At 50.3% G+C, this 12,757-nt stretch overlaps 1 protein-coding gene across 4 annotated transcripts in view; it reads right to left on the reverse strand.

The window, feature by feature from the left end:
- The window catches only part of LOC105551592 (leukocyte-associated immunoglobulin-like receptor 1), a 14,970-nt gene extending 2,587 nt beyond the window's left edge, over positions 1-12,383 (reverse strand). The window contains exons 1-9 of one of the 4 annotated variants that reach the window (XM_011996897.1): positions 11,966-12,383; positions 8,208-8,243; positions 5,163-5,456; positions 4,261-4,311; positions 1,161-1,199; positions 724-852; positions 588-630; positions 462-499; positions 191-243 (exon numbers count right to left, since the gene is read on the reverse strand). In XM_011996897.1, coding sequence (XP_011852287.1) covers positions 191-243; positions 462-499; positions 588-630; positions 724-852; positions 1,161-1,199; positions 4,261-4,311; positions 5,163-5,456; positions 8,208-8,243; positions 11,966-11,981 — 699 coding nt within the window. In that variant the 5' untranslated portion in view covers positions 11,982-12,383. Of the gene's footprint in view, positions 1-190; positions 244-461; positions 500-587; positions 631-723; positions 853-1,160; positions 1,200-2,232; positions 2,819-4,260; positions 4,312-5,162; positions 5,457-8,207; positions 8,244-8,681; positions 9,149-11,965 lie in introns of those variants that run through there. The other 3 variants (XM_011996896.1, XM_011996899.1, XM_011996900.1) reach the window with 3 other exon arrangements.
- Between the last annotated feature and the right edge of the window lie 374 nt (positions 12,384-12,757).

Consider the following 12,757-nt stretch of genomic DNA (forward strand, 5'->3'; position numbering starts at 1 on the left):
CGTGGATCCTCCAGCCCACGGGAGCCTTCAGATGCACACAGCCCTGGGCGACCTCTCGACAGCAACCTTAGGACAGGCGGTGAGCCGGAACCGCCCAGCTGAGCCACTCCTGAATTCCTGACCAAAGGAGCTGAGATTTTTTTTAAGCTGCTAAATGTGGGGAACTTGAATAACTAGGAGGAAGGCTCACCGAGGTGTCCGTCTCTCTGTCCTTCTCAGGAAGTCCATTGACTGTGGCCTTGTCTGGGGGAGAAAATACATGGCCAGTTTTCTAGGAAGGATGTCACAAGGCAAATCTGCCTGAGACCCCCCAGCTTCAGTTGACATCCTGCACCCAATCGATAATACGACCTTCTAGAATGTTCCCAAAGATTCTTCCCCCCGCCCCCCACATTGCATCTGGATTGGCAAGAAGCTCCCACTTCCCCATCCCAGGCCTGTCCCTCCTCCTCCCCCTTTACCTGCTGTTCTCTCTAGAACATCAACAGCCAGGTCGGGCCTGAGAGGAAAAATAAAAGTGAACCTCAGGGGCAGCCTGGTGGCAGAGGACTGGGTGGAGGTCCAGGAGTCATTCCCAGGGGCCTCACCTCTGCTGTAGCTTCTGCTCCTCGTCCTTGCTTCTGGGGGGCCCTGAGGACAGTCGGGGTACGAATTAAGGAGACCTTCTTCCTAGCCTCTCCTGACAGCTTCCCCAGGTCACTCCACCCTGACCCTGAGACCTACCCTGCTTTATCTGATTCTGGCGATGGAGGAAAAAGAGGACCAGAAGGAGGAGACAAAAGAGGAAGACCACTGAGACCCCAATGAGAATATAAAGATGCTCAGCACTCAGACCTTGGGAAGCAGGTGCATCTAAGAAAGACAGAAACAGGTTTTCAGCAGTGTGCATTTATTGAGCACCTACTGTATACCACACACGTCACGTGCGTGTCATAAACTTACTAATATATAAAATCTCTCAGGTAAATAATAGTCCTGCAGCACAGGGATCGTTATCCCCTTCTTCCACCACCGGAGTCCTGAGTGCTGGGGCCCTCTGCACAGGGATACAGCTGAGGCCATTGGCAGAGTGGGAATCTGACCAACCCCAAAGCCCAACCTCTTTCTCCTTCCCCAGGAGGCACACGCCAGGCTCACGCTCCATAGTCCCCATCACTCACGCTCATTGTGACTGTTGTCTGATGGCCTCTGCGTGGGTCCTGGGAGGGAGGAATTAGAAGAAGTGGAGTTAGTCCTGAGCTGGACAGAGAAGGCTCTGAGTCCTCCCATGTCCACTGTGGGGATCTCTCTTCACTCCCCACGACCCTGACTGCTCCTTCTAGACCAGCACTGACCAGCAGAGTCTTCTGTAATGATGGAAACTTTCTATATTTACTGTCCAGTATGAGAGTCACACGTAGCTATTGATATTTAAATTTATTCAAAGTTGAATGGTGTGAGAAGCCGGCTGCACTGTCTCCATCTCGAGGGCTCAGTGACCCCATGTGCCTGATGCCATCCCTACTGGACAGTGCAGATACAGCACGTTTCCTGGGCATGAAGCTGTGGTAGACATCGCTGCTCTCTGCCCTCTGTGGATCTAGGCAGAGACCAACCACCAAGAAGAGAAAGGGAGACTTTCCCTCCCTGACCTCCTTCTGGGTTCCCACCAGAGTGCAAGAATCCCCGTGTCTGATTTTATCTGCCCTCGCGGCAACCCCCTGATGGGGATGTAACCCACCCTCCTGTGGGAAGAATCCAAGCCCCGATGTGCTCCTGTTTCCTGAAGCCCTGCAGCTAGCGGGCGAGTGTGTGCGGCGCCGCCCAGGCTCCCTGCGCAGCGCATTGCGGGCCGGCCTGTCGTCTCCTCGAACATTCACCCTCCTCTGCACAGTGCACGCCACTACCCAATTCACAGGTAACCAAATGGGGTCCTGCGGGGCTCCCCAAAACCCAGGGTCCAAACCAAGCGTCTCTCTTCCAGGAACAGCGTCCCTCCCCTCCCCCACTGCCTAGGTAGCATCTTCAATATCCTTCAAGAAAGGCAGACGTTCTCTCTTGGAGTGTGCTTTCTCTCATGCCTCGTCCACGTTCCAAGGTCCAGGACACCACCCGTTATTCTACACCATGACTTCCTGGGCTTGCTCTTCATAACATTTGCCACCATTTAAAATTGCATATGTATTATATATGTGCAATATTATACATTTTATATTATTTATAGCTATATGTATCATGTATTATGCAAATGTATAATATATAACATATTTTTAAATTATGTAATCTTGACATAGACATAATTTAATGTATATAGTGTTAATTGTATATGATTTATAACTCATATGTTACATATATTCACTATAACATATAATGTATAATTTATATTAAATCTAAACCTGTAATTAAATATAAAATATTTTTTCTATTATAGTTATATATAATGTATACATAATAGATGGTATGTTTACATTAATACCTATATTTATTTATTAATTATAACAGTTGAAATTTATTATACTATATAGTAAATTATCTTTCATATAATATATAATATACATTATAGTCATATGTAGTGATACACTAACATATTCTTATTATATAATTATCTTCCTTATATACATAATATATGATGGAAAAATATTTATTATAATTTAAATTATGGATCTGAAATTCTCCATTGCAAATCATATATTTTTATCTGTATATACATGTATGAGAACCTGTGCATTTCTATCGCTCATTCTAATTGTTTCTCCCCATTGAAGTTCACAAGGTGAGAGGCCATTTCTCCTCATTCACGGTGCATCACACCCAGAGCCTTCAGTGCCTGGCACAGTCCCTGTGAGGACAAAATACTTCCTCAGTATTAATAGCAGCACCTCTCCTTTCGGGTTTTCTAATCAGCACTGATGTCAGCGCCGTGTCTACCTGAACTCAAGTCTCCCCTAAACGATTCTACCGGGACAGCTATTTTACTGCCTATGTTTCACATGAGGAATTTGGGACACGAGTCACCATCAGGCATGGAGCCGGGAGGTGGCAGAACCACCGGGATTTGAACCATGAACCCAGCAATCTGGCTGCAGGAGGGTCTGTCCTCGTAACCTTTATATGTCACTGCATGAAAGGTGAGAGAGGAGAGAGGGAAGGAGAGGGAGAGAGACAGAGAAACAGAGGGTAGATATTCCCGCAGACAGAAGGCTAATAAAAACCAGACACAGGACTTGAACCAGGTCAGCTGGACTCAGGAGCACGTCCTGATGCGCCCCTGCAGCCCAGGAGCCTCTGAGGGGGTCCGAATGGAGCACAGCATGGCTCCTCCCACCTCCCCATGTGGCTTTAGCCCCTGTTCCCGCCTGCCTGAGCTCACAGCCCGAGCCTCACAGGCCGTCACTGGGTGACCAAGGACGACCACTCTGGTGATGAGAACACAGGTGGAGAAGGGTTCGCAGATGTCTTATGACCCCGTGTCCTCCCCTGGGAGGTTCCAGTCACAGATCACAGGGGGAGATGGACAACGTGAGACCCAGGGACTTGGGGCAGCTTCACTCCCATCACACAGAGTCCAGGGGCAGAGCCAGGGGCAGCTTCTCTACCATCACAGAGTCCAGGGCAGAGCCAGATGGAAGGGAAGCCTCATGGCTTCATCCTGGTCACCGTTCACAGGCTACGTCCCTTCCCTGCCACCCTCCTCCTCTTACGGGACCTTGCTCCACTGTTCAGGCCTCCCCCGGAGATCAGAGAGCCAATAGGAGCATCACCGACCCTCTCCGGGTGTCCCAGGTTGGAGGTGAGTTCTAAGTCCCTCCGTCAGGTGCAGAGCGGGGTGAATGGTGAGGCCACGCCCACAAGGGGGCAGCGTGGAGCTCGGGAGAACCCGAAAGTCTGGGGTGGGGCTGCCCGGGTGGGTGGCCCCTGCTCCTGCCCCTGCCCCTGCCCCTGCCCCTGCCCCTTCATAGCCTTGTGACTTTAAGCAAGAAACTTTAGTTTATGTTTTGCATATTAGAGAGGAGGAGGAGTTAGACAACCAGACTAGTACCTCCCCCGTGCACTAAGTGTTTTCCACAGTTCCTGGTATGGAACGAGGTTGCAATCACGGTACCATTGTTGCTATGGTCTCTAGGAGCATTAGCCACCTCCCAGAGCTGGGCGGGTGTCAGTTCCTTCCCGTGGCCTCCCTAGTCCTTGACTCCAAGCCCAGGGCAGAGGGCTGGACTCGGAGCTGCATCCCCAGCACAGATCCCCCTGTAATCCCTTCCAGCTGAGGACCCTGCTACTGACCAGCTGAGGAGTCGGGCTCTGTGACGGGGGAGTCCGTGTCTCCAGAGGTTTCTGTAAACAGAGGCAGGAGAAGGATGTAGAACCCGTCCCAACCAACCTGCCCTCCTCCACCCTGAGCCCCCATCCAAAGGCCGCATGGCCATCAGGCAATCCCAGACAATGTCCCGAGACTCCTGAGAAAACAGGGCAGGGGACAGTAGGCTGGGGTGAGTCCCGCTGCTTGCCCCACTCTCCCTGGGACTGGTCACTCCCTCTGCTCCTCCCACCACAATCTCTGCTTGACCTCAGGGGACCTTTGAGGTCCTGGGGGGACATGAAGGTGGGTTGGAGCCTCTCCAGTGGACTTTGACTCCAGGACATCTCGGGTTGAGCACACACAGGGGTGCGTGTGGTCACATACCAAAGGTTTTCCCAAAGCCCTGTCCAGCCCTGACCAGGGGCCATCCCTGGGCCCTGTGCTCTGCCCAATGGGAGATGAACCACACCAGGAGAAGCACATTGCCTGGGGCAGGTTCTGGCTCAGTGGAAAGGAATAACAAGTGAGACCATCCACCCTGTGTGAAAAGACACTCATCCCCTTGTAGGGGGGTCGCCCCCTAATCTCTGGGAACCCACTCCCCCCCCAGCCAAGCAGAGCCAGCTCTGAGCCCACCGGATGCTGGGGCTGAGTGTCCAGGCCATCCGTAGTGTCCGGAGGAGACCAGGGCTCCAGGGACCTAAGCAGGTGCGAGGGCAGAGGGCAGGTGTGTGCAGAGGGAGAGGGGGAGAGGAGGGCTTGGGGGTCAGGAGGAGGGCAAGGGTGGCCACAGAGAGAGGGCAGCAGCTGGGACAGCGTCCAGGGACCTGGGGACAAGCTCGAAGGCCGAGCTGAGACTGGGGCAGGGCCCAAGGGACGTCCTCACCTTTCACCACCAGGTCCAGGTAGTCACTGAGCTGAGACCATTCGGTGGACTTCCTATAGAGGCAGCGATAACGTCTGGTATTTCCTTCACTTAGTAAGTCAATGCGGAATCTGGCCTTGGACTCAGATGGACTAGCTTGAGACACATCCTTAGTATCATTGAACTTGGATCTATCCTCCCTCTCCAGGCGGAATTGGTCAACCCCAACCGGGCCCCGGCACACGATAGTCACAGGCCTCCCCAGGGGGATCACGGTGCCTGGCTCAGCCGAGATGGAGGGTCTGGGCAGGTACCCTAGGAGGGAAGCAGAGAAGGACCTCAGCGTCCACCGTAGGAAGTCACCATGCCACACGTGTCATTTTAGCATCACACTTCAGGGATTTTAGCAATTTTGTAGAGTTGTGCAGCCACGACCACAGCCCAACCTTAGAACATCGCCAGGCCTCCTGCACCTTCTACGTGCGCGGGAATCCTCATCGCTGCAGTTATTTTCCCAGTTGACAATAAGGACCCTGAGACTTGCTCACAACTTGGGCCTTGCTCAGGGTCACGTGGGAAGTGTCGGAGCAGCCTGGGGCCCCTCATGTCTGCCGAGGGCCCAGGGCCACTTTCCAGAGGGACAGAGGGCGGGAGGAGGCACAGGACGGGGATGACAGGGTCATTCGTGAAGGACAAGGGACAGGGGAGCGAGGGCTCTGGAGATGGCTCGTGCTGGGGCCTGAAGGGCACTGGCCGGTCCCCGGGTGAGACTGAGTGTGGGACGGGGGTTGCCAGGCTCCTGTGAGGGTCCGATGGGGTGAGGGTGAAGCCCCCAGCCCTGACCCAGCCCTGATCTGCTCACAGCAGATGCCCAGCCCGTGACAGGTCCCCATTGCTAATGCAGGTCTCTGTGGAGACACCACCTCTGGGTTTTCCTCTATAGTTTCTCCTTTCTCCTCAGCCGAATTTGCATTTCCTTGTTATTAAAGCTCTTGAAAAACCCCATTTATCTCAACTGGGCTTGGGGTGGAGGAGGAAGGGCTGGTTTGACGCCCTGAAACAGGAAGGTTGTGTCAAAATTAGCGAAATCCCTGAGCAGGGCAGAGAGCTGGCAGGGCTTCAATTCGCTCATCCCATCTTCATTCATTCTTTATTATTGACAGATTAAAACTGCATATATTGAAGGTGTACAACATGATGTGTTGGTACAGATATACACTGTGGAATCGCTGAATCAAGCTAATTCATATAACCTTACTTTGCATAGTTAATTTTTGTGGTGAGAACATTTAAAATCTGCCTCTTAGCGATTTTCAAGCATACGATACATTGTGATTAATCCTTATGTTGCACAATCCTGAACTTACTCTTCCTGTCTAGACGAAATTTTCTATCCTTTGACCTGCATCTCCCCAAACCCACCCATTTGTTCATTTTTCTTTCTTTTAACCATATCTCAGTTACTTATCAATCTGTTTAAAGACGCTTTTCATGGGCTGCTAATTCCACAAATGTGAGAAACACACACAGGGTGCCTGCCCTTTGGAGGTGGACGTCTAGAAGGGAGGACAGATACTGCTCGGAGAATTGTCCAATCTGCAGCTGTGAACTGCGGTTAAGTTTCCTGTGGGTAAGCGCAGGAATCTAGGGGACAGGTGGGCGGTGGAGCTGACCTCCTCTGCAAAGTCCTCAGGGACAGGATGTGGCTGGGAAAATGGGCATGTCCAGACCAAAGAGAGGTACACAGGTTTGATTCTATCTGAAGATAAACAGGGGAAGGGCTCTGAGAAAAAAAAATTCATCTTACAATGAGATAGTAAATGAAAATTTTTGAATACAATTTAAAAACGGTGGAAAGTACAATGGTCATGTCTGTGCTTTCGCAAATCACAACGTGCCTGGGGTCAGGAAGGGAGCGGGCAGCAGTGGCATGGACAGGCTGAGGCCGGCCTCGGGGAGCCACGGAGGGGAGAGCGGCCACCACTGGGGGGAGACACAGGAAAAGTCAATGAAGAGAGAGGGAAAGATGAGAAAAACTGAGAGTGAAATCACCAGGACTGGGTGACATGATGCATCTAGGAGGATGGAGAAGAGATGGAATGTTCAGAGTCTGCCCTTTGTGACTGTCCTGTTCCCCGCCAAGAAGCTGCCGAGTGAAGTGTGGGCTGGTCTGGGGAACACTGCCGGGCTCAGCCTTGGTGGTGTTGGGTTTGAATTCTCGTTGTAGAAATCGGTGTGTGGAGGTGACGCCTGCACTCCCAGGGTGACCGCAGAGCTACTCACAGCTGCCAAGACCTGGAAGTAACTCGAGTGTCCATTGCCAAATGAATGGATGAGGAAAATGTGGTGTGTCTATGCAATGGAATATTATTCAGCCCTAAAAAAGGAAGGACGTTGTATCATTTGCAACAACATGGATGAACCAGAGGACATTGTGCTAAGTGAAAAAAGCCAGGCACAGAAAGACAATTATTACTGCATGATCTCACTTATCTGTGGAATCTAAGAAAAGTTGATCGCACGGAAGTAGAGAGTAGAATGGTGGTTACTGGAGGCTGCAGGGCCTCCAGTAATATGGGAGAGACACTGATCAAATGATACAGAGTTTCAGCTAGCCAGGAGGAGTGAGTTTTTCAGATCTGTTGCACAGCAGAACAATAGTTCATAATAATTTATTGTATATTTCAAAAGTACTAAAAGGAGATTTTAAATATTCTCATCACAATAAAATAAGTATGTGATGGGACTAATATGTTAATCAGCTTTATTTAATCTTTCCACCATGTGTACACACGTCATCATATCACAATGTACCCTTCAAACATATACAATTATTTGTCAATTAAAAATAAAGTTTTTGAAAATAAGAAAGGCAAAATAAGACAGGTGGAGGATGCGAGAGAGAACTGGGTGAGGGTTATGCATTTTACATTTGGAAGAGTTTGCAATCTAGGGTATATTTAAAGGGATCCCTCCAGGCCCTCTAAGCATCAACATCGCTCCCACCCAGAACTGCCCTTGGGGTGCCAGAGGGGACGGGGAAGACGGGACGAAGGTGTGACTCACCCTCCTGCGTGTGGATCGTCTGGGCCAGGCAGAGCACTGCAAGAGAAGCCCCAGTGAGAAAAATGCCACCACCCAGTCTCCTTACGGGGCTGCTATCAAAAGGGGGCTGGATGGAGCTGGGGGGCGTTCAGCATTTCATCAGGACCAAACCAACCCTCCTCGACATCGCTATCTCGGTGTAATCCTTCTTGCTGCAAAATGGTTTCAAGATAAATCCCAAAGTCTCCTCTTCCAAAAAGGCTCCTGCCCCCCCAGCCCTTCTTAAAGCTGACCTCATCCCCACACCCAGGCCCCTGATTTTAGGACAAGGTCTTCTCTGGTCAGACTTAGGCCCCGGGGAGAGCAGCAGGGCAGTCTTGGGGGAGGAGGACACTTTCCTTCCCAGAATCTTCTGCACTGGAGTCAGGCTTGAGCAGGGAACTTTCCAGACCTCCCGACCCCCTTTCCAGCCTCCCTGCTGCCTCCAGGACTCACCTAGGCCCAGGAGGGCGGTGGGGTGGGGAGACATGGCCCCGGTCCCAGCAGTCCGGCCTGGCCTGGGGCGCACCAGTGCAAGGACAGAACTCTGCAGCAGACACAAGCTGACAGGATGTGCTGGCCAGGGGCCTCCTGCCTGTGGGGTTTCCACAGCAGCTGCCTCACACAAGAGGAAGAGCTTTCTGTCCTGTTCTTTCCCCCCTTCCCACTAGTGAGACAAGAGGGAGGGCGCTGGTTTCTGAAAAATGTCACTTACCCTAAATGTGGCTTAGGATCAGATGACCCTAAACTAGGTACCCGATGTGTCAGCCTCTTTCTAAATCTACGGGACAAGGCAGAATAAAGGTCGAGCAACCAACTGACTTGGACGCCATCCCAACTCCACAAGTCAACGGTCGCAGCTCTTGGGCAAGACGTGACAAAACTAGAAGCTGACATTTCCTCGTATTAGAAATGGGAGCCATAGAAATCCTTCCCCAAGTTTTTCATATTGTGGTCTTTGCTAAAATCCCAACAAGGTATTTAACATGCTAAAAATATCCTACAACGCATTTTATGTTTTTAAGGAGACAGTGTTGGTGAGAATGTGGAGAAACTGGATCCCTTGCGTACTTCAGTGGGAATTAAAAATTGGGCAATCACTATAGAGAACAGTGGGGAGGTTCCTCAAAAAATTAAAAATAGAGCTACCATATGGCCCAGGAGTCCCACTTCTGGGTCTATGTTTAAAATAAACAGGCCAGGCATGATGGCTCACAGCTGCCATCCCAACACTTTGGGAGGCCGAGGCAGGTGGATCACCTGAGGCCAGGAGTTCGAGACCAGCCTGGCCAACATAGTGAAACCCTGTCTCTACTAAAAATACAAAAAAATTAGCTGGGTGTGGTGGTGAGTGCCTGTAATCCCAGCTACTTGGGAGGCTGAGGCAGGAGAATCACTTGAACCCAGAAGGCGGGGGTTGCAGTGAGCTGAGATTGCACCATTGCACTCCAGCCTGGGCAAGAAGAGCAAGACTCTGTCTCCAAAAAAAAAAAAAAAAAATCAGTATGTAAAGAGCCACCTGAACTCCCGTGATCACTGCAGCACTATGCACTATAGCTAAGACGTGAAAATCATCTAAATGTCCATGACAAATGAATGGATATGGAAAATGTGGTACACACACAGGGGAATACTATGCAGCCTTAAACAAGAAAGAAAATTCTGCCATGGGCGACAACACAGACAAACCCTGAGCACATCACGCCAAGTGATGCAGATGCAGAGACCAAGTACTGCATGATGTCACAGGAAGTCTGCAAAGTCACCAGAGTCACAACATCACAGTAGGGAATGGTGGTTATGGGGGCTAGGAGGAAGGGAAAATGGGGAGTTATTAGCAAACAGGCCCTATCTGCTGTCCAACATACGACCTATAAATCATCAATAATAATGTCTTGTTCACTTGAAATTTGTTAACTCATGTTATTTGGAGGGCCCAGAGGAAGACAGGAAGAGAAGGGAATGTTTGAAACTTCTTGGAGACTGATTACACGGTTGTGACCAAGATGCTGATAGTGATGTGAGCAGCGAAGTCCAGACTGACAAGGTCTCAGCTGGAAACGAGGATCTTACTGGGAACTAGAGCAATAGCCGCCCTTGTTACGCCTTAGCAAACAACACTGCTGCATTGCGTCCATGCCCTCGAGATACCACGCCGGGGTATCTGGGGAAGAAATTTCTTTTTTCTTTTTTCTTTTTTTTAACAGAGTCTCGCTCTGTCGCCCAGGCTGGAGTGCAGTGGCGTGATCTTGGCTCACTGCAACCTCCGCCTCCCAGGTTCACGCCATTCTCCTGCCTCAGCCTCCCAAGTAGCTGGGACTACAGGCGCCCGACACCACGCCCGGCTAATTTTTTGTATTTTTATTAGAGACAGGATTTCATCGTGTTAGCCAGGATGGTCTCGATCTCTTGACCTCGTGATCCACCCGCCTCGGCCTCCCAAAGTGCTGGGATTACAGGCGTGAGCCACCGCGCCGGGCCGACTAATTCATTTTTTTAAACACACATCTTACCTGGGAATAAATTTAAATTTGCAGAAGAGTTGCAGAGATGCAGAGAGTTCCCAGATGCCCTTCATCCAGCTCCCTCTAATGTTCATGCTTTACACGACCCCAGCACATCTGCCAGAAAGAAAAAAATTAACACTGATACAGTAATTACATGACAGGCTTTATTTAGATTTCATCACCTTTCCACTAATGTTCTTTGCCTGTGCTGGGATCCAATGCAGGGGCACCGTCCTGCCTTTACTTCCCTCTCTGTTAACTGTAGAGAAGGGTTTCTGTTTTCCTAGTTGAGCCCTGATTAATATTCCCCTAGTATCTGAATACCAGGTGCCCAGGAAGGATGGGGGGCAAGGGTGTGGTGCCCACTAGGGAAGGAGTGGCTGGCAGAATCGGCATCTGTCGGTTCCTCCACAATCTAAGGTCACAGAAAACATGGGCAGTTATTCTGGATTTTTCCATAAGAGGGGTGATACAGAGCTGTCGTTGTTCCATATTCTCAGAGGGCCCCTCCACCTTTGCACTCCTCTAAGACTTTGATCCCAGCTGGAGAAGGAAAGCTATATGCTTATGTCCAAGGCATGCCACAGACTCAGCACGTCACAGCGTCCTCACTCAAAAACGTTACTTGGTGTGGGATGCACAGGCATGGAGTAATGATTCTCACACTAGACTCAGATACACACACAATATTAGCGACTTAAACACCAATTAAATGTCAAGTGCAAAGACAACATCTGCATAAACAAAATGACGTAAGATACAACGTGAAATGTCATTAAAAGAAGAGTTTGCATTAGAATAATTCAAATATTTCAAAACTGTTCCAGCACAGTCACTGCGTTGCTGACCAGTCTTCCTCCTGACATGTGCTCACCGTAATGATCTCAGGCTTGGACCTTGTGGACAGACTGGGGAACTCAAGTTAAACCCTGGTCCTCACAGAGTTCGGCACATTGCAACCCTGTGTCTTTCCTTCCAATCGAATCCAATCTCAAGGTCCCCAGTTCCTGAGCAGCCCTGGCTTGGCTCAGCCAAAGGGAAGTGTCTAGAGAATCTGAGTCTCGACTGCCCGGAGGTCTGCACTTCTTGCCGTTTTCAGGAGATTCAACTGCAAAGCCCTCCCCAGGTCATCCACATTGGCTCACGTGTCTGTGCCCCACCCTTCCTGCCTGGGAGAAGCCTCTTGTTCAGCCGAAAAAGCAACCTGAGGGTGAGGTGGTAGCAGGGACTCACCCATGTCTCTCGCCATCTTCGGGCCCGGATGGAGCCCTGGAAGGAAGACCTCAAGACGATGGTCATCTCCATAGGATTCCCACCCTGCCCCTGGCTTTGTCCTGAATATTAGCCTTGGCAGCCTGGCCTGGGTTCCGATGGTGGATGAACCTGGCTTTCCATGGGCTCCCACCTCCAGCCTGCGCTGTGGAGAGACCAGGTCCTCGGAACCGTATTTTAACCTTGTCCTCCCTTCCCTTCCGGGGTTTACCAAGACATAGCAGGTGTCGTAGATGTGAAAATGCTTCTGCTATACCAGAGTCAGGAACTGAGCAAAACTGAAAAATGCACAGGATGTGGTCTCCCAGGTGCTAGCATTGTAGCTCAAATCTTTAACAAGGTCCAACCGCAGGCACGGAAATAAACAGCTTCTCCCTGCCCTGTACACGTCTCCGATTTTACCCAGGATGGGGCTGAGGAAGCAACACAAATTCACGAATTTTACTTTTTTTTTTTCTTGCATGAGAGCCAAGGCAATATGAGGCAAGGCTTGCTCCCTAATTAGTGCCTGACAGGAACCGTATCTCCGTCCCAATCCTTCCATTCAAAGGAGGCGCAATTTGCTTTTACCAAATGTAAAACTCACGTCAAAACCGTGGTGTGAGTATTTACACCAGAGAAATCGGCAAATGCTGCACGTCAGGGTTGTTTTCTGTGTTTCCTTTTGCTTTTTTTTTCAGAGAGCTGGTGGTCAAGCCTTTACCAGCACACCACTGGTAAATTTCCAAGGGCCCATTTAAAGAAATTTTTTTT

Source organism: Mandrillus leucophaeus, unplaced genomic scaffold, assembly GCF_000951045.1.
Source record: "Mandrillus leucophaeus isolate KB7577 unplaced genomic scaffold, Mleu.le_1.0 Scaffold53, whole genome shotgun sequence".
Classification (NCBI taxonomy): domain Eukaryota; kingdom Metazoa; phylum Chordata; class Mammalia; order Primates; family Cercopithecidae; genus Mandrillus; species Mandrillus leucophaeus.